We start from the raw sequence: 21531 nt of genomic DNA on the forward strand, positions 1-21531 counted from the left end.
CAGTGGGTCTATGCTCATCCGTGGCTCTCAGTCAGGACTGTGTCTACCCGAGTCCTCAGTGGCTCTCTTTGACCCTTGGCCCTTGGAAAACACCCACCTTGTATTACAGTGTGCGGTCACATTTGCCCCCAGTGTCCCCTCTGGACACCTTGCCCACACATCTAAGTTTCTTCCTGGTGTAGGACATGCCATCGATAGTGACACACTCCTATCACACTGACAGGCAGGAGTGGACCCTTTTCTCAAGCAACCATGAGAATTCCAAATCATAGTTTCCCTGTCGCTGTCATCATCTCTGCCTCTGAACAACCTGCTCGTTGGTCCCCGTCCAGGGTGAAGGTCTCCCTGGCCTTGGGAAGAATTCACTGCAACCCCTGGTGGAGCAGGAGGCCAGGACTTGGTAGTTGGTTAGCATGACTCTCAGATGTGAGGCCTTAAGAGGGCTCAAGATTATCAGGACTCATATTCATGAAAGAGAGAACAGCATCCAAGGTCCAGAGAAGAGGGACTCTCAGGCGTGCCTGGGTGGTGCGAGGCTGTGTTCTTAGCGCGGTAATGCCCTGTTACCCTTACTGCCTGCAGCTCCTCAGACAGAGCTCCGTGGGCTGGACCTAAGTCCCTCTTCTCTGGGCTCCACAGCAAAAATGCTGACGTAAATAACCACTTCAGAGGGGAAAATGGTCTTAACCATGCCTTTGCATACAAATGCACTAATTATACTCCTCTTCCTATGTGCTGGAACGGAATTAGCAGTTACAGCTATTCTGGAACACAATATTCTTAAAACCCGTAGGCATATAGGCATGCAGAGATGCCTGAGTACACATAGAAATGTGTTTGTACATGCATATATGTGCACACTTTGCATCCATGTGTCTGTATAAATACCCGTGTACGTGCCTTTACAGCCGTATGAGCATATATGTGTCTGTGTGTGTGTGTGTGTGTGTCTGTTTGGATGTGCCTGTGTGAACATGTGTGCATGTGTGTCTGTGAGAACATGTATGTCTGTGTGTGCCGTTATATCTATTTGTTATGTCTTGTATGTCCTTGTGTCTGCACATTCGTGTGTCTCTGTGTGTGGTTGTGTCTTTGTGTCCATGTGCATACATATGTGTGTGTGTCTGTGTAGCTATTCATATGTACCTGAGCACTCGGGACAAAGGCTTCAGCATATGAGTCTAGGGGGACATCTCATGTCAAACCCATGCCAATGCTGAGCATCTTTGTAGCTGGTCGTTTTGTGGTTATTAGTGCCTGTGTGCTGGGGCAGGAAATCTTTATATTTCTGAAACAGATGAGATCGGGCATGTTCAGAGTGGCAGCTAGCTGTAGACTATTTCTGAAACAGAACCATGAAGTTCCTGGGCCTGTCTTTGAAGGCCTTGCCTTCTGTTGACACCCACTTCACCCCACCGCCACACGATCTGTTGCTGCGTATTGTGACTGCCCTTTGGAAGGCAGCAGAGAGAGCAGCTGGTGTTCCTGATGAACTCCAGTCCCCTCACAAGCAGGGAGTCACAGCAGTAACACCTTAGTAAAGACTCCTGCTGTCAGGGGACAGCCTCAGGGACTGCTTTGTGGTGGGTGGAGTTTGCTAGAAAACCAGATTGGACTGAAGGAACAAACTGCAGCCTTCCAGGGAAGTGTAAAGTCCTGGAAACAGCCAAGAATGAGCATCCTGTTTCTTTTTTATCCTGTTGTGGCCACAGCATCCAAGCTGAACAGCCACTTTTCTTTTTTTTCCTTTTTCTTTTAATATTTATTTATTTATTATGTATACAATATTCTTCCTGCATGTATGACTGAAGGCCAGAAGAGGGCACCAGACCTCATTACAGATGGTTGTGAGCCACCATGTGGTTGCTGGGAATTGAACTCAGGACCTTTGGAAGAGCAGGCAATGCTCTTAACCGCTGAGCCATCTCTCCAGCCCTGAACAGCCACTTTTCTAAATCAAGGAGTCAACCAAGTTAAACAGAGGAGCAGCTAAAGGTTCGGGGAGTGGAGCGCAGTGGGGATGCCAGCAATTGAAGGGCAACCTTCAGGAGGGAGGGCAGGGAAGAACAGGACATGGGCATAAAAAGAGAGCGAAGCAGAGAGGGCATTGGAAGGGGATTCTGTCTAGTTAGGACCCTTAGATGGATGACCCACGAGGCCTGTGAGCCTGGGGTTAGGCACCACTTTGGCAGTGATAGGGTGGAGGCCCTCCTTCAGAGATATGGGTTGGAGAGTGAGAAACAGACATAGCCTGGCTAGTGCCACAGGCCTGAGGGAGTTTCTGTCTTTCTGGAGAAGGGAGAACCTGGCAGAGGAGCTTGGGAAAGAGGAAATGAGAAGAGCCATTCCTCCCACTGTGGGCGGGTGGGATCCACAGCACAGAGCAAAGCCCTTTTCCTGAAGGAGCAGGACACGTGGCGTGAACAGAGAGCGAGGCAGAGGAGGCTCTGTCTGGTGAGGACCCTTGGATGGGAAAGGCTGGGATTTGGGTCTGAGCTTCGGGAGTTGGTTCTTGCCTTCTCTGGTGCGATGTTCCCGAACATGTGTCTCATTTGTTAATGGAGGACAAAACACTAAGGAAGAGGAGCCGATTCTGAGAAGCCATTATGTTTTCATTCATCTTGTCAGAACCCTGCACTGGGAGGCTCATTTGCAAAGTGAGGACGTTGTTGGGAGAGAAAGCACAAACCACTGTGATTCAGTTAAATGCTCTCAGAATAGATGTAAAAGGTCCCTGAAATGACTCTTAACCAGGGATCAGGGCGGCGGAGACTAATTCCATGGGGTCCCAAAGCTACATGAAAATCAAGGCAGTGGATGGCTGTGTGCATGCTGTAAGGAACGGAATGTTTCCTGATTTCTCCAAGGGCTGGGTGTCCCTAAACTAAACTTGGGATTTGTCCTATCATTACAGGGGTTTGAGAGGCACGGGCAGAGATCTCATGAGATGGCACCAGATGACGATAGGCACGTAGGATGAGGCCCCGCCTGGAAACCGTCATCACGGGTAAGGACCGGGACTGTTGAGCAAGGGCCTATTGGCTGGGAAGAAGCAAGGGTCCACCATGTGCAGCCCCAAGGCAACATTAAATGGCAGATAGCGTTACAGTTGGACGGTAGACTGGATGTGGAGGAAAAAGCAAAGGATGAACATTCAACCAAGGATGCCCGTGGTGTTCTGGGAATGCCGTCCCTGCTTATGGGTTGGGGAAACTGGCACGGGGGAGCTGTTTTTGGAGCTAACACTGAGTTTCATGTATTAAAAACCCACATGATGGGTATGTGTGGGAAGGTACCATCATCCTTCAGAGACCTCTAAGCCTCCTCAACCTGCCTCTCTCTTACCTGCCTGCCTTGCAGGGGCAGGTGATTAACTAGTGAAAGCCAAGTGTTTCTTGGAGGATAGAGCTTGGAGTTTCTGCCTTCCTCCTGCAGGGACACGAGCCCTTCTGTCACCCCAGCCTCTGCGGGAAGAACAGCAGCTTCACAGCAGGGAGAACCGCTAGGAAGGCAGGTGACCCCTGTGCCACAGCGGCCCTGCCCCCTCATGGAGCACAAAGAGTGTCCACCTGCCTCCTCTCAAGTATGCCCACTTCAGTCTGGTTCCTGGAACTCTCCCTGCACCCCACACTCTGTCCAGGGCCAGGCTCTCCTCACCTGCCTTCTTCCCTTCCCTTCCTTCCTCCCCTCCCTTCCTGCATCTTCCTCCTTACCTCTCCCCTTTACCCTCACCTACTCATTCTCTCTTCCTAGCCTGCCCTGCCCACCCTCCCTCCTTCTTCCTTCTCCCTCTTTCCCCTCATAACCTCTCCTCCTCACCCATGCTTCCCCAGATCCCCCTTGCTCTCCCCTCCTCTCCCTCAGCATCTTTTCCTTTCTTCCCGGTCCCTCTCTGGGTTTTGTTTTGTGTGCTCTTCTCGGGTGTTTTCAGGTACTGCATATGTTCTCAGGCATGACTGACAGGTGAAGAGACAGGCATGGTGTGGCCAAGCTTGACCTGCTCTTCCCAATCAGTTCCTGGTCTTCCACCCAGGGAGTGGAGGGTCCTCTTCTGCACACAGCATGGGTGCTCCCGGAGCCATGCTTGGGTAGATGAAGGAGGCCATCTTTCCTGCAGTCTTGCCTTGTGCTGCCCATAGCTCTGTCTCCGTAAGTTGCCGCCTCTTCAGGCTGACCCAAAGGTGCCTTGGTGGGGCACCCCGAGCTGCCTTCTTTACTATCTCAATTAACATAGCCCCCAGACTAGAGGTGGTGGAGGACCATAATTGCCCTAAACTCTGGCGATGAAGGAAGGATGTTTCCTAATTTCCTCTGCTGTGTACCCCAGCATTCCTCGAGACAGTCATTAAAAACGTCTTGATGTCTAACCTGAGTCCCTTCACTGCTGTTTGTTGACTGTGTTACCGTCACTGGGGATTTTCATTGAGAGTCTAATTGTTGTTTTTCTTTCAACACCCACACTGTTAGACTGTTAGTACTATGTTTGGGAAGTGAGAAATCAGAGACTGTGAGTTGCAGAACAAAACCCAAATTTGTTTGGCCACAATAGTCTAAAAGAAGCAACCTTTTCCTCAGATGTTGGTCTCACTGACAGACACAGTTGAGGAAGTCAGCGGGTTGCGTGAATGAGTGCATAAGAGGACCAGAGCCCTGCACTTCTGTGATGGGCTAGAGTCAGTGTGGGCAGGAAGCCTGGTGCCTACCCTTCAAAAGAGCAAGAATATGCTCTCCATGCTCCCCCTGCCCTGTACATTTCAGGGGCTGGAGATGGATCAGGTTTCTCATGAGAAGCCCCACAGCACCCCACCCTCCCAGTCACGGGATGCCTATGGAAAGCTTCTGCCCAGAGTCTTGAGGCGCCATCCTCGGATGTAGGCAGAGGTCACAGGGGAAACCTGGGCTCCTTCCACCTGCTAGTCACTAGCTGTTGTTCAGGGCCTTGCAGCCTGGTGTCAGGAGGACTCAGCCACAGTGGAGAGTCTGGCAACATGGGACACAGGTGTCCAGAGTCCAGCAAATTCTGCCACCATACAAAGAATTAGAAAGATTTCAAAATGAGGAAGAAAGGACAATCAGCAGATCTGAGGTCAAGATGGCCAGACACTAGAACTTCCGGACAGCGATATAATCCCCTACTGTGAAGATGCCCCAGCGAACAACCAGAGATGTGGAGGGATGTGAGCAAGTGGAGCTACCACCATGGATCAGAGCACACAAATACAAACTGACTGAGAAATTTAGAACTGAGAAATATAAGAAATTAGATGGAATTCTCCAGGGATGGGCTTGGCCAAAGTTGGCGTAGACAGACGGGAGTGAACCAGAGACAGAACAACCTATTGTGCTTGGTCTTCAGCCGTAACAACAAAATTTGGAGGTGGTAATCAGTTTTGGCAGTGCCAAGGACTCATTTTGCCCACAGTACTGATGGGATGCAAAATGGTCCAGCTATTCTGGAAGACGCCTTGGAAATTTCCATTGGAAATAAACTTGCAACAGTCAGCCAATCTAAAAAAAAGTGATAACTCAGACCTTGGTCAAATTTAAAACTTATTCTCTCCCCAGAGCTGGTCAGGGAGGGTGGGGGCATATAGGAATGGTTACAGCAGCTTTGTTCATAATAGCCAAGTCCTGGAAATAATCAAAATGCTCTTCAGCTTCCGGATGGTTGGCCAATTAGTTGCAAAAGGGTGCCGTGTGGACAGAGGACCAGGTCATCTCCAGGGAACTATGTGAGCTGATCTCAGAATAATCGGGCTCCATGATTCTGTTTTCTCAGCCTCCCAGAATGGCTCAGCTGGGACTAGAGAGCAGGCTGGTGACATCACGGGTAAAGAGTGGATATGGCCGGAGTACAGCAATGGGGGGGCCAGCAAATGCTGGTAAGCTGGATGCTCAGTCAGACTGTGCCCTGCCGTGCCCTGCTATGGGAGCGGCCTATAGGTTTTCAGGTATTTGTTGTCGTATGTACTGGGGAACGGGGCAGCAGGATCTCTCCGTGTTATACTGATGGCTTTATGTGAGTCTGCAGGGTCTCCAGGGCAGTGACAGCAGCCTCGCCTTGTGCGTGGGAGTCATTAGTAACCAGGTTCCCTCGTGCCTATGGAGTTGGAGAGTTATGTCCCATAAATCATAACTGAAAAACACTTGTCAATTTCTCTGTCAACATTATGGCTAAAAAATGGATCTAATTAGCAAGTTTTCAGTCCGGTTCATTACACACTCTTGTGTATATGTGAAAATTAACACTTGGTAATTGTGTTCCTTTGACAGAGAAAACAAACCCATTTCAAAAATAAAATGACCAAACTCATATATGAGTTTAACAATCAGAAAGATGGGTCGGGTGGTGGTGGCGCATGCCTTTAATCCCAGCACCCAGGAGGCAGTAATCCCAGCACTCGGGAGACAGAGGCAGGCAGATCTAGTTCCAGGACAGGCTCCAAAACTACAAAGAAACCCTGTATCAAAAGAAAAAAAAAGGAAAAGAATAAAAAACAATTAAACAATTAGAAAGCTGACATTATAGGCACTGGGGAGGCTAAAGCAAGAAGATTGTTGCAAGTTCAAGACCACCCTGGACTACAACACAGTGAGACCCTGTCTCAAACAATAACAATAGACAAACAAATAAAACTATTTCAGCCACTTTCTCAGTCCATAAGTAATTATTACCCCAATTCATATGATGTTTTTCTTGGTAGAACAGGTAAGATTGAAAGCAAGGCGGGGCTGGAGAGATGACTCAGTGGTTAAGAGCGCTGGCTGCTCTTCCAGAGGACCCAGGTTCAATTCCCAGCACCCACATGGCGGTTCACAACTGTCTGTAAATTTCAGTTCTAGGGGATCCAGCACCCTCACACAAACATACATGCAGGCAATACACCAATGTACATAAAATGAAAATAATTTTTTTTAAAAAAAAGTAGCAAGGCAATATCTCAGCAAATGTTGAGCATGGCCTCCTGGTCGTCATGGTCAGACGCGTCTTGGTTTTAAACGATTCTCAGCTGCAGTCATTCAGGAGTCGGTTAGGAGAAAGTTAACCTCGTTTAGGTCACATGTGGCCTGTGTACTTGTGCGACCCTGTCCTCTCAGCGCTTGTCTCTCTGCCTGGAAAAAAGACAAGACCGGTGGAAGAGACGAGAATAGCTCCTTGAGAACCATCAGATGCGACTCGTTCTCCTTGAACCAGATTTATGAACGTACCAGAGCCACGTGGATGGGGAACCACCCACTGGGAAGATAGTCCAGTCTAAAAGCAAGAGGACCTGGGTTCAATCCCCCAACTTCCATGTAAAAAACCAGGCATGACACATTCTTGCAACCCCAGAGCTGGGAAGACAGGAGAGACGAGAGGTTCTCTGGGGCTCACGGGCCAGCTAGTCCAGCCTACCTGTTCTCTCCAGGCCAAGTGAGAGACCCTGCCGCCACACACTCACACCCATGCGTGCACACACACGAACACATGCACACAGCTTGGTTTCCCTGGGTATCCCCTAATAACATCTTAGTAGGAAGAAGTCTTTAAGTCCTTAAATTGTTGAAGCCTAAGCTTAGACCAGAGTTGTCCTCAGAGCTTCCTCTTTGGAGTGCTGTTGCTTTGTGTGACAGGTCCTCTGACATCTGACCTACCCCAGGCGCTATCATTCCTGGCAAGACTATTTTCAAAGTTGTTCACTCGCTGATACTGAGTGAGTTCTGGCCCTTGGCACCATGACACCTTGTGTTGGGTGCTGTTTATACCCTCTCTGGGAGTGATAAATGTGGACCAGCTTTCTGAACTATCACTTGGTGTGAGGGGCACTTCTCTTGCCAATACAAATGTCTGTGAAGATCTCCATGTGTCCCCTGGGAAGCAGGGCCAGCAGTGGGTCCAAGATGAACCTGGTCTGGAAGCCACCTGGGCTATCTACCTAACATGGACTCATTAGTACAAAGGGGAAGGCTTGCCTTTGCTTCTCCAGCTCTGACAGTGCGTGTTGTGGGGTATTTGATTGCACTGTGACGCTCCAAGACAGTTAATACACTTAAACCTTCAGTCAAGGGTGGAGTCCATGACTAGCTGACCGGAATTAGCCATAAAGATTTTGGAGGGCCCAAACAGAAAGGCACAGGAAGAGATAGGGAGGAACTTGGAGTGATTTGTGACCTTTTCAATCTGGGAAGGCGGAGAGAGGGGGTCAGATAGTTGTTCCTCCGCTGCTTTCTTGATCTTTCATGTTTGAACCCCAATATCTCACTCCTGAGTTTTTCTTAATAACAAAACTATTTAGGTAAATGCTTCAATTGCCCACTTGCCTCATTTCCCCATTTTTCCTGCCTTTGATAGTTCTCACAAATGTCATTCCAGCCTTACAAAGAAGCTGGTGCCTCTGCCTGGACCCCTCATTTTCCGGGGTACCTCCCTCCCCAGGACACTTCCTGAGCTCTGGAGTCTATATGCAGATACTTCACAAGCCACTGTCTATGTTGGGGCGTTTTGGGTGGGGTGTTAGTCTGTGGTGTGTGTGGGAGGGTGAGTGTCCAGGCATACCTCATCTACACTCTGCAGAATTCACCCTTGTGGCAGTCCCAGCTCCCTGACTCTCTACCTCCCTTCATAGCCTCATGTACACATCTGTACACACACACAAGTGTGCACCCATAGACACACGGAAGTAAAAGATATTCACCACCTAACCCGCACTCCTCCCCCATCTCTGCAAACCCATTGTCGTCTAGTCCCGCCTGAAGGCAATTTAGGTTTTTAGAAGGTTGATTTGTTCTAATTCATTGCTGTTTGGTAGAGCTCTCAATAAAATTGTTTGATGGTTTTAGAGGAAAAGTTATTTCCTCTAAAGATATTTAATTACTGTTTCCATTTTTTCAGTGATTGTAGATGCATTTGGGGTTTCTATTTCTTTGTTCTTCTCTGGAGTGTACCGCGACCCTGCCGCCCAGGCTAGCCTTGAACTCCTGGGCTTGATCAGCCCTCCCACCACAGCTGATGGGCCCCACCACACCCAGCTGGGGTTTCTGTTTCTGCAATCAGTTTTAGTGCTGTGTAGTTTTGTTTTGGGATATTTCTTTCCTTTTTTCTCTCTAGGAGCATAGAATCATCATTGCGTTTCTTCACGGTGTGTTGGTCCTTGATGGACCTGTGGCCATGTCTCTTCTTCAGATCCAGCTTCTTCTCATTTCTCTTCTTCGTTAACCCTCCAGTTTGGAGTTTTTCTGTCTGGATAAGAACTAGAGCTTAACTTTGTTTTCATGCTTTTTCTTTGGGCTTTATAATGAGAGAATCTTTTAACTGTCTCCTCGATGTTGTTAAGTTTAAAACCTTTGTCGTGTACATTACTTTTCCCTTGGCGTTTAACGGCTGCTGCTGCTGGTGGTGTGTGTGTGTGTGTGTGTGTGTGTGTGTGTGTGTGTGTGATAGTTTGAATAAGAATGACCCCCATAGGTCATATGTTTGAATGCTTGGTCTCCAGTTAGTGGAACTGTTTGGGAAAGATGAAGAGATACAGCCTTACTGAAAGAAGTGTGTCACTGTGGAGGCTAGCTTTAAGATCTCATATATGCTCAAGTCACAGTGTGTCTCAGGCCACTTCCTGTTAGCTGTGAGTCAAGATGTAAGAACCCTCAGCTCTTTCTCTAGCACCGTGTCTGCCTGCATGCTGCCTTGTTTCCCATCATGATGCTAATGGACTGAACCTCTGAACTGTAAGTGAGCCACTACAATTAAATGTTTTCCTTTATAAGAGTTGCTGTGGTCATGGTGTCTCTTCACAGTCATAGAAACCCTAAGACAGTATGTGAATGTGTGTGTGTGTGAATGTGTGTGTGTGAATGGGTGTGTGTGTGTGAATGTGTATGTGTGTGCACATGCACGTGTGTGTGTGTCCACACAATGACAGATATGAAGGGCTGGCTATGTGTCCAGAGTGCTCCTAATGATCTCAGTGTCTTTCATCTTCACAATTGCCTTAAAGCACGAGCTAGCTTTTTTTTTTTTCCAGTGTGACAAAACGCCTGGCAGAAGCAGCGTAAGAGAGGAAGCATTTGTTTGTGCTTGTGATTTCACGGCTTTCAGTCCCTCCTGAAGGAGCGGAACAGCTCGCATCATGGTGGCCAGGAAACAGAAAATTCAGGAAGGGACCAGGGTAAGATACAGCTCCCCAGTGCAGTCCTCCAGTACCATGCTTCTTCCAGCTCAGCCCCACCTTCCAATAATGCCATTCTATTATAAATCCATCAGGAATTAATCCACTGATTAGTTTGGCACCTTCGTGATCTAATTGTCTCCAGAAAAGCTTTACAGACACACGCAGGTGTGCTTCTTAAGCTAACCCGTCGACAGCCAAAACCAGCCACCACACATTCACTGTAAGACAGGTACGATTGATTATACAAGTGAGCCCCCCAAGCGATGTTGGTGACTTTTGACATGTCAGATCCGCAGTGACATGAGCACCACAAGCTCTCACTGGAGACGGCACGGAATGTGGGCCAACTGTTCAGAGTGACCCTCACAACTAAAAAGCACTCGCTGAGCCAGCTGGGGTACTCACCGGTTTATACTAAAACAGCCTTTGTGTTGGATGCCTAGGCTCCGCCATGGCTGGTGTGGATCTCCCAGTGAGCACTCTAAGGGGAGGTGGGGCTAAGTTGTCTGCGATGCTTGCTGCACTAAATGCACTGTCAACTGTCCGTTTATGATGAGCTCATCTGTAGCCCCTGAGAGCAGAGGAGCACCTGACCATCCTTTATCCTGCTCTGTGAACGTGGCAGAAGTCACCATTACTGGTCATGAGGCCAATAAGCTGGGATACCAGGCTTTGCTTACCTTTAACTAGATTTTCTAATGTCCTGCAATACCTTGGGCTGGAGCTAGCATTGTTGGGGACTCAAAGTCACCACGGTCTACAGAAGTAAGGTTTAATTACCACCCACAAGCTCTGTTCCCTCCCAGGAAACAGAGGGAAATCTCTGTGTTTTCATAAGTGCTGTGCCTCCAGGGAGAAGATAATGTCAGCATTGATGCTTCAGATAATGTGCCATTAATCTCCAGCAGTGCCAAAGATACTGGAGCTGAGTATCTCCAGAACATTCTGTATCCCGCTTGATCTTTGCTTTATGTCTGTGTTATCAAATCCATCTAAAGTGCCTGGAGCTGTCAGAACGTGTTCGTGGCAGATTTAGACCCCAGTAAAACAAAGGAAGAACTGCCTGCAACAAGTCCACATCCAGGGATCTGTCTCTCACTACAGAAGTTTGGGTCCCATCTTTTGTCCTTGGGAGGGTGGGGGACCCATTCCTTTCAGGACTCGGTGTCCTTGGTTGTCCCCGGTTCCTCCTTATTTTTACCTTATAAGTGCTGGCTGCGTTCCTCACACAATTGCTGATATCCAGGGACAGCACGTCACAGCTGGTGTTCTCAAGCCAAGGGTGACACTAAAGAAAGCCAGAGCTGGGCTCTTAACACGTTGACAGGAAAATTAAAGCAAGCAGAGGCCCGTGGCTGTCCCACCAGAAACAGAGAGAGCTGGCAGGCTTCACTGCCTCAGCATAGGCTCTCTCCTGCTTCCAGCAGGGCAGAGACTCCATGTTTTCCTTGTAGGATGCATATTGTTTTATTCTGACTGTTTTATACTGTTTTATTCCCCTCTCTGCATACATCTTGAGCAGCCACAGGGCTGAACGTGGCAAGCCTGCTATTGGCCACTCTTGGTTCCTGGCTTCTAAATGCTACCGTGCCCACCATGGCTGGCACATTCAACTCCAGATCTATCCAAGCGTCTTGAGGCAGTGTCATGGAGGAATCTCTAGTGATGCTCTGGTTCCCCGTCTGTTTCAGGGAAGTCAGCAGTCACAGCAACCTTCTACACTCTGTCCCCTAATAGCTTTGCATCCCACAGATAGAATTCCAACTCCACACAGTCAGCTTGGGCTCTGAGACTTACAACTTCATAAAAATAAATAAATAAATAAATAAATAAATACATAAATACATAAATAAATACATAAAAAATTTTAAAAACTTAGAACTAGAGAGAGAAATCACATAACCTCCTTTCTGGATAGATTTTCTTTTAGATGTCCCTTTTGCCAGTGCTGTGGCAAAACTAACTCTTCACTTCATGCAGTGAGTGACCGGCCAGCAACCTGTCTTTTAGGTTCCAACCACATCCCTGATGGAGTTTGACTTTGCCTCAACGCAGTGCCTTTCGGTTACTGTTTGGTTTTGTGGCGTTTTTTCACCTTTGCCTTGACCGGGCAGTGGATGGAGTTGCCTATTTTTTTTTTTTCCTACAGCGCTCTCAGGTTTCTGCTGTGATGGAGGAACCTGTTCCCTACAAAGGGTGGGGAAGAACTTCACGGCCTTCAACTTTGCCTTCTTAATTCAAAAGGAAGTTGACTTTAAAAACACTTGTAACGTATAATTACTGTTCGTGTTCTCAGATGTATGTTCTATGGGAGGAAAACTCAGCCAGCAGAAGCTGCTCAGCTATTACGTGGTTATGCTCATCATTACTCATCCTTCCGTACGAACACTTGGACCTGCCTCTGGTGCCAGAAGGATCCAGGCCATCCTGTCACAGCGGAAGAAGACATGGGGGTGGGAGCGTGGGGGCAGAAGGTGGGCAGTGGCAGGGCGTCTCTCTAGATGCGATGCCCCCATGGAACAGGTAGGCATCTCCTCTCTGTCTCAGGCAGAGTCCTGACATCGGCAGGTGGAGAGAATAAACGGCCTCCACGGGGCCTGCAAAGGCACAGGATGTGGCAGAAAAGCTCAGCAGTTGCTCCATGGCTGCTCTTTAATTCCAGGAATTTGAATTCCAGAAAAGCTAGTGTCTTTGACTTGGTGGGGAGGGTGAGACACTGCCGCACGTTTGCCAGAGGCATATGGACAGGGCATAGGAACACGGGGGCGGTGCCTTCAAGGAGCCCTATCTGCAAGAGTACAAATTATGTCTGCAAGCACACAGCAGGGGGCAGGACAACGTACAAGTCAGAATGCTGGGTTCAAAAGCTACCCTTCCTGGACAAATCAGGACAGTTGCCATCTATCCCCGATGCCCATCTTCCCATTCGTTAATAAGCTTTGTTTCCAGACTGAACACCGCTTCAAGTCTCCACAGCACATGGCTGCTAAGTAAATCAGTACCACCCAACGCTAGCCCTTCCAGATTCCTCAGTGTTGTGGGCCGCTGCTCTGGGAAGCCCCTGGCCCCTGACTATGCTCTACTCTCTGGCAAACATCCTTGCCGTGTAAGACAAGCCAGTATGAGAGCTTTGACATCTCGTAACTGGCACAGGGAGATAAAAATGAGTGTGTCCTGAGGTCAGGAACCCATTGTATTGGTCTCGAGTGTCCCAAGGATTGAGTGCTTGGAGGCTGCATCACACTCAGCACAGACTGTCAGAAGCCCTTCCCCTTCGCTCTGCTCCCCTCCCCTCCGCTCCCCTCCCCTCCCCTCCACTCCACTCCACTCCCCTCCCCTCCACTCCACTCCACTCCCCTCTCCATGCAGTGGTCACACTAAAGTCTCTTCTCATGCTCAGAAGCAGCTTCTCAAGTCCTCCCTGGCACACGGAACTGACTGGCAAGCATGGGCACATTGCTTACTTATTTATCTATTTGTTTTGCTGTGACAAAATGTAACCTGAAAGAGAAAGCTTTGGCTTGGCTCACAGCTTGTGGCCGGGAAGGTGTCATGGTAGGGACATTAGAATCCTGGTGACAGGATGTCTTAGTCAGTGCTCTATGGCTGTGAAGAGACACCATCACCGCAGCCGCTCTTAGAAAAGGAAGCATGTAATTGGGAGCTTGTTTTACAGGTTCAGAGGTTTAGTCCATTGTCATGGCCAGGAGCGTGGCAGCGGGCAGGCAGACGTGGTGCTGGAGAAGTAGCTGGGATCTCTACAATAGATCTGCAGGCGGCAAGAAGAGAGAGACCCTGGGCTTGGAATGGGCTTTTTGAAACCTCAAAACCCACCCCCAGTGACACACACACTTCCTCCAACAAGGCCCCATTGTTGTTTTTCTGTGGGCACAAAGGCTGCACTTTAATCTACGGTTGCTTTAGCCGGCAATTTCAGCTCCACAGTTACTGACCTGCTTCTCTGGCAGGGGCCGGGCTGCTTACACTGCGACCTGGCAGGAATTGTGTTCCCATAGGTACTGCCGCCAAATATAGCTTTTAATTAAATCTCTATCATTCTGCTTCTCAGTAAGACTTGGGAGTCAAAGGCTAGGGTGAAACCTGCTCGCTTAGAGCGGTGGAGTAGCAACTAGCTGACCTCTTTCTTTTCCCATGTCTCCAAAAGAGACCTTCCTTCTGCTCCTTCTGCTCAGTGAAAAGAACAAAACCTCACCACTTAAAGCTCCTCCCTACTACTTCCTGTTCATCTCTACCATCTTCCAGATACTCTCTGATTCTCTATGATTACTTTCTGTCAACCAGTTGCTAACTCAGGCTCCTGCCCCAAGGTTGACTTTATTTAATTAACACAAATGCAGAATCGGGGTTCACAGTGTGATCAAATATCCGGCAATCATCACACTGTGAACCCCGATTCTGCATTTGTAGTAGCGCTAGTCCCTGGTGACCAAGTATTCAAATCAATGAGCCTGTGGAGGTCATTCTCATCCAAACCACAACACTTGATGTGTACAGTCAGGAAACAGAGAGATGAATGCTGGGTCTGTGTTTGGCATTCTCCTTTGTACGCAGTTTGCGATGCCGGCTGTGGAATGGTGCTGCTCACATACAGGGTTGGTGTTCCCACCTCTCTGGAAACTTCCACACAGACACAGGGGTGACGCCTGTATAATTCTGAGTCCTGTCACGCTGACAACCAAGATCAAACGCCACGGAGTGGGAATCACACTTGGTCAGCTTCCTCTCTGCCCCCTCCCCTCCACACCTGGGCCCAGTGGAGTCACAGACCCACTGGGACATGTGTTCGTTCAGATCCTGTGTTGTCTGAGTGACAGGTTTGTGCTTCCCTGGGCAGTGCTGAGTAAACAAACCGCTACCACGATGGCAGGCCTTAGTCCTGACAACCAAGGACAGTCATTTTCCGAGCCTAAATACTGTCGTTTCAGGGGACCATGCTGGATTTCACCTGGACCCGCTCGCTCAGCAACTTTTCCGACTGAGATGAAATCGCATAGCATTGTACTTACTGTTTCAAGCATTTTAAAGTAAGCAGCTTGGTGGGTTTTCAAAACCACATTAAAAATGTTGTAGAACCATCGCCACTGTCATGGCACCAGCAGGAATCTGGGCCTACAGAATGCTTGTGCTCGTTACCCCTCCCCCACTGGGCAGCTGTTAACTTCCGCGTCTGTGAATGACCTTACCCATTTCATATCAGTGGGTTCATGCTATACAACCTTTTACATGTGGCACAACACGTCCAAGTTTTGTCCGTGTGATCGGAGTATTTCATGGCTTTTGTCTCAATACCATGTCGGTGTATGGAGGTGCCAGCTTCTATAAGCACGTAAATACACCTTTTCATCTAGATATACGTATTCATTTCTCCCGGGTACTGATGTAGGAGGCAGTCGCTGAGTCATGTGGTGAGGTGACGCTGCCTGATCTTGGGGACACCGCCAACTGTTTGCTGTGGGCCGTGCTGTGTGGTTTCCCCACCACGTGGGAGATTCTAGTGTTTCCACATCTTCCCCGACATTTGTTTTTACCATCTGTTTGGTGTGTAACTGTATGTGTTTTCATGCATGTGCACATATGTGTACATACGTGTGGAGGCCGGAGGTCAACCTCAGGTGTCATTCGTCAGGAGCTGCCCACCTAGGCTTTTGAGATGGGGTCTCTTACTGGGACCTGGGGCTCACCAGTTCATCTAGGCTGGCTCCAGGGAACCCCAAAGACCAACCTGTCTCTGCCTTCTCAGACCTGGGGTTGGGAGCACTCATCACTGTACCTCTGGCTTTTACATGCGTGCTGGAGACTGAACTCAGGTCCTCGATCTTATGTGCAAATGACGTGCACGGTACTGCATTTCACCTGGACCTCCTCACTCTGGGCGCTTCCCAGTGGAAATAAAATCGCATAGAGATACTCTTACTGTTTTAATCACTGGAAAGTATGTGGGTCAGTGTTTTTACAATGCGGGAACGGTACTTTGTGACTTCCACAGCGCGGCTTGTCCTCTGAGCTACTTCCACAGCTCGCCTTATTTAGTTATAACTAAACAAAGTGGCATCTCTCTGTGTGATGCGGGCCACTCCTCCATCTGCTGGCCTCAGGGCATCTGCTGGACCACTGACAGTTTGCCCTAGCGAAGATCCCTTGGATGAATAACAAGTGGCCTCTCTCACTGCTTTCCAAACACTCTTATACACTGTCTTTAGATAGTTAATGTGAGCCATGCCATTATGGGTCTCTGGATTTATCCAGCTTGGAGTTTCTTGAGGCACAGAAAAATGGTTTTCTTCAAATGTGGGGATATTTTTATAGTTATGAGAATTTCATAAACATATAATGTGTCTTGTTCAAGTCCATCTCCCATTCCCTCCCCTCCAACTCCTCCTCTATCCCAATAACCACTATTCTCCCTTCCCAATTTTATGTGTGTGTTTTTAAACCCTGCATGTCCACTTAGTACTGCCTGTATGCAAATGCGTGCTGGGCCTTTTCTCAGAGGCTGCATCCTATAAGAACGCTGACTCTCAGTTCTGGGATTTTGTTTTTTAAGCGTTGTTTTCCCAAGCATTCTCTTCGCCTTTTCCTTCTCCCCCCCCCCCCCCACTCCCACTTTTGGGATGTCTTGGCTTCCTGCAGGCAACCGTGCTTCCCATTCTTCAGTTCCCCCTCTTCGCCTTAAGGGGGCGCTCTCGTGGAACTTGTTTTTGCTCACAAATAACACAGAGACTTACTGACTGTGAAAGCTCAGCCTTAGCTAGACTTGTCCCACTAGCTCTTATAACTTAAATTAACCCATATTTTTATTAATTTACATTCTACCATGGCTTTTACCTCTCTCCCATTTTGTGAGTCCTACTAGTTCTGCGTCTAGATGGCAATGGCGTCTTGCTCACCTTCATTCATCTCCTACTTCCTCTCTCTCTGCCCGGAAGTCCCGCCCTATACTAGCTGTTGGCCCCTCAGCTCTTTATTAAACCAATTACAGCAATATATCTTCACCCAGTGCAGGAATATCCCACAACCTTTTGACGCTATCTGAGGCTGCTCGGTTCTACACTTGTGATCTTATTTATTATACTCTTCAGCTCCAGAATTCTCTTGCTTCTTTTTTATAATTTTTGTCTCCTTATTGGTTCTGCTTGGGTGGTCATTCTCATAATTCCTTTAGGTTTTGGGGCATGGCTTCCTTTAATTTTTTTTTGTTTGTTTGTTTGTTGGTTTTTGTTTTTGAGACAAGATCTCAAACTATAGCCAAAGAGGACCCGAAACTTACTTTGTAGACAAGGCCAGCCTCAAATTTGTGGCTCACAAGTTTCCCACGTGCTGGGATTACAGGCATGCATCATTACCCTAGGCTGTCTCTTGAACATATTTAGTTTATTTAATCTTATCTGGTGAAGCTGCTGCTGTACCAGTTTCCTTAGGGACAGCTCCTTTTAGCTGTCCTTTTCCTGCGTGGCGGTCCTTCTTCTTCAGTCTTCCTTTTCTTTGTAATTGTTGCTGTTGGAAACTGGACATGTTGAACAGTGTAAGTGGCAGTTTTGGAAATCAGGTCCCCACTCGGCGATTTGTCACAGTCACTGGTGTTTGTTTGCACAGCCCATAGTTTATTTAAAGCATTGATTTTGTGCCGTCTGTATGCCTTGCCTTGTCTTACCTGGCCATAATGTCTCTGTTCACAGACAAAGCAAACCCAGTCTGGGCAGATGGGCTGTGTGAGCTGGGATCTTGCCAGCAGTCAGGCAGCCTGTAGAACTCCCCTGTTCACCTGTTTCCGTGCCTAAAGGTTGGCCCTGGAAAGCACCGGAGGCTTCTCTGATATTTACTGAGTAAACACGCAAGCGTATGTGTGGCGTCCTGAATCCCAAAGCATTTTCCAATTCCTTGTTCCCCAGGCACCTCATGTCCAGCCTGTCCTCAAAAGCTCTTGCTTGTTTCAATTGCAATCCATTGCCTCAGGCAGTAACGGCTAAAATATCCGCCAGTGAATGGCTTTGACAGACAGTCTTAAGCTAGCTGTATTGGCACCAGGCAGGTTTCTGGTGTGGGAGATAACGGCAAAGCCTTTGGGTTGGTCTTCCTGGAACTTGGAAGGAGCTTCAGGGAATGGGGACCCCTGGTGATACCAGTGTGTTCTTCCAGTACCGGCGCTGGTGTCGGTGGTACAGGCTGTGTTTTTTCAAGGACACTGTTGAGCTGGGAGCATGGGATGAGCAAAGTGAGATCTCTAGACACGACATTGACAAGATGAGTCCTCCACGCTGAGATCAGACGGTGAATGTGGGGTGAGTCCCCCGTGCTGAGATCAGGGGTGGATGTGGGGTGAGTCCCCCGTGCTGAGATCAGGGGTGGATGTGGGGTGAGTCCCCCGTGCTGAGATCAGGGGTGGAGGTGGGGTGAGTGCCCCATTCTGAGGTCAGGGGTAGATGTGGGGTGAGTTCCCTAAACTGGAGTAGTGTAGACACAGGATAAGTCCAGTTGCTGCAAAAGGTCATTGTTATCAAGATTCAGTTGCCTTCTCTGAAGGTCCTCATGGTCACTGATAGTTTTGGTTAGTCCCAAAGCTCCACAAAAGTTGGCTCTAGAAGTTTTTACCTGTTTTTCATTACCCGAAGGCTGGATTTTGGAGTGCTTTATTGTACAATGTACTTGTCACTATGGTTGGGGCTAAGAAAATTCTTTCCTGGTATATACGCTGACAATTACCATTTTTCTGGCTGTCACCGTGAGAACAGTGGGGAGGGGCGGTCCCCCAACAGATATCCAGAGTGTCCTCAATGGCAGGTTGCTCCAACCTGAGCCAACTTGCCTGGCAGCCCTACTCTTGCTGCTGTTGCCACAGCTCTACGAGCCTCTGCTGAACCTCTGGCCTCTCCTTTCCAGCTGTAACCAGTACATTGGAGGGGGTGGGGAGTCCTCTGGGACGAAGAGCAGACTCCTCCGTGCAGTCCAAATCCTGGATGTTAGTAATGTTACCCACCACCACCTTTTTATATAGCATCCTCTAGAAAAGTGAGCCCAGTGCAGGAAAGAAAAAAAAATTGTGTATGCCAAACAGTTGGCATAGAAACCTAGAAGGCTCAAAGACCATCTGAAGAAATTTCTATGGGTACCAAACAGTTCCTTTGACTTAGAAATCAAGGCTGGCAGAAAAATCAAGCGCCCGTGTGTTTCCTTCCTTCTTGATTGATTGGTGTTTCTCAACCCCAGCTGTGCTGCAAAATTACCTGGAAGCTTTGTTCCAAGCAGAGCAGACCACTGCCATCACAGCGATGTCAAAGCTGCATAAAGCCTAGCAAGGCCTGTAAACGACTGTAAGATATAGGCAGCTTCCTCTGCGACCACCAGCGTCCCGGGACACTACCCCCCCTCACCCCCCCCCCCCGCCCCGCCCCCTGTGAATAAGCAGGCAGGACCTCTAAGAAAAACTGCCCCGGTTTCTCCTACACAATTATCATATCTTTACATTTTCTTTTCGTTCCTACGTTGTGCTCAGTGTTTCTCATTTGGCTTTAAATGTCTTTTTTATAATTGGTTCCTTTAAATCCGGTCCAGAGCAGTGTACACGCGGCGCATTTGCTGGAATTTCAGAAGCCTGTTTCTAATTTATGGCAAGCCCCACCCCACCTCTATTTTCCTCCTTTGTTGAAGGGCGGGGTAGATGCTCACTTTTTAAATACTGATCAGCTCAGGGCAGACCAGACGTGGGTTTTGAGAGACGTATGCTACCAGACACATAGCACAAACTCTGTTAAGAATCTAGGGTTTCTTGAACCCTTTCCATCTACGACCCCTCCTTGCTTGGGAAGTTTTATATGTCCCTGCCCTCTAGGAGATGAAGTAAGGTAAGGAGTCCTAAGGAGAGTTTGAGGGAATCCCAAGTCTGGTTAAGGTGGAGCTTGCAAGTGTGCCAGAGGTGGACCTGGGATAGGGAGGAGCTCCTGGTCCGAGAAACCTGCATCCTTGGCAAGGCCGGCTACTCTGCCCACAGTTCTAACACTCGGATCCTTCTTACAGGCCCAGTCTCCTGACCGCAGCCTGCATATGGGGCCATGGCCCGGCTCCCGGGGCACCCAGAGGTCCCCGGCCCAGAGCCTGGCAGCACAGGCCGGGGAGGTCGAGGCAGTCGAGCAGCCCGAGCGCGACACGTCATTATCAACGTCGGGGGCTGCCGGGTGCGGCTGGCCTGGGCCGCGCTGGCCCGCTGTCCCCTGGCACGCCTTGAGCGCCTGCGAGCCTGCCGCGGCCACGACGAGCTGCTGCGCGTGTGTGACGACTACGACGTGAGCCGCGACGAGTTCTTCTTCGACCGCAGCCCGTGCGCTTTCCGCGCCATCGTGGCGCTGCTGCGCGCCGGCAAGCTGCGGTTGCTGCGGGGCCCGTGCGCTCTGGCCTTCCGCGACGAGCTGGCCTACTGGGGAATCGACGAGGCGCGGCTGGAGCGCTGCTGCCTGCGTCGCCTGCGCCGCCGCGAGGAAGAGGCCGCCGAGGCGAGCTCCGGGCCACCCAGCCGCGGGCCCCCGGGGAGCCCGGTGCGTGCCCTGGGGACCGGGCGGCTGGAGCGAGGCCGACGGCGCCTGCGCGATGTGGTGGAGAACCCGCACTCCGGGCTGGCAGGCAAGCTCTTCGCCTATGTTTCCGTGGCCTTCGTGGCGGTCACAGCCGTCGGTTTGTGTCTGAGCACCATGCCTGACATCCGAGCAGAAGAGGAACGGGTAAGTGTGGGCATGGGCTTCAGGGCAAGGGTGAGACAGAGGGGGGAGCAAGAATCATGGAGGAGTGGACAAAAGGCCACATCTGGTGGGGTGTAGCGATTTAGAGGGTGCATGCCGATTTCTAGTTATGGTTGTCCTCTATGCCCCCCTGCCCTGGCTGGCTCCACCACATGCCAGGTCAGGAGTGAGGGTCCGATGAGGTCCCAAACTGCATTAAGTTTCAGAACATGGACCCACAGCTTTTATCCTGGGGCTCCTCTCTGCATCTCCAATAACTCAGCAGGTAATACCTACAAAGTCTAGACAAAGTAGAGCTAAAAATAATACCGTATCTTAAGGATCTACAACAGTGGTTCTCAACCCTCCTAGTGCTGTGACCCTTCAATACAGTTCCTCATGTTGGGGAACCCTATTTTATTTTTATTTCATAACTATACTTTTGCTACTGTTGTGAGTCTGATATGTCACCCCTGTGAAAGGGTCATTTGATTCCCCCAAAGGGGTCGCAACCGGCACATTGATAACCACTGGAATGCAGGCTAGTACGGGTCGATTTTGGATATCCCAGGGTTAGAGGCCCTTTATGGAGAAATGAGATTCTGATCCTTTTGAGTGATCTGTTTCCTGCCCTCTGCTCTCTGTCTTATCCACCA

The 21531-nt window shown here is 49.3% G+C and overlaps 1 protein-coding gene across 9 annotated transcripts in view; it reads left to right on the top strand.

Moving 5' to 3' along the window:
- Kcng2 (potassium voltage-gated channel modifier subfamily G member 2) overlaps positions 1-21531 on the top strand; it is a 67314-nt gene that overhangs the window by 22562 nt on the left and 23221 nt on the right. For 3 of the 9 annotated variants that reach the window (XM_041640880.1, XM_041640877.1, XM_041640878.1), the window contains exons 2-3: positions 2915-3007; positions 20181-20878. In XM_041640880.1, coding sequence (XP_041496814.1) covers positions 20216-20878 — 663 coding nt within the window. In that variant the 5' untranslated portion in view covers positions 2915-3007; positions 20181-20215. Of the gene's footprint in view, positions 1-2298; positions 2455-2914; positions 3008-3435; positions 3584-17926; positions 17950-18320; positions 18449-18499; positions 18523-20180; positions 20879-21531 lie in introns of those variants that run through there. The other 6 variants (XM_041640882.1, XM_041640879.1, XM_041640886.1 and 3 more) reach the window with 6 other exon arrangements.

The sequence above is a fragment of the Microtus oregoni genome, unplaced genomic scaffold (genome assembly GCF_018167655.1).
Source record: "Microtus oregoni isolate MIOR12 unplaced genomic scaffold, Mior012 000065F_ref0000479, whole genome shotgun sequence".
NCBI lineage: Eukaryota > Metazoa > Chordata > Mammalia > Rodentia > Cricetidae > Microtus > Microtus oregoni.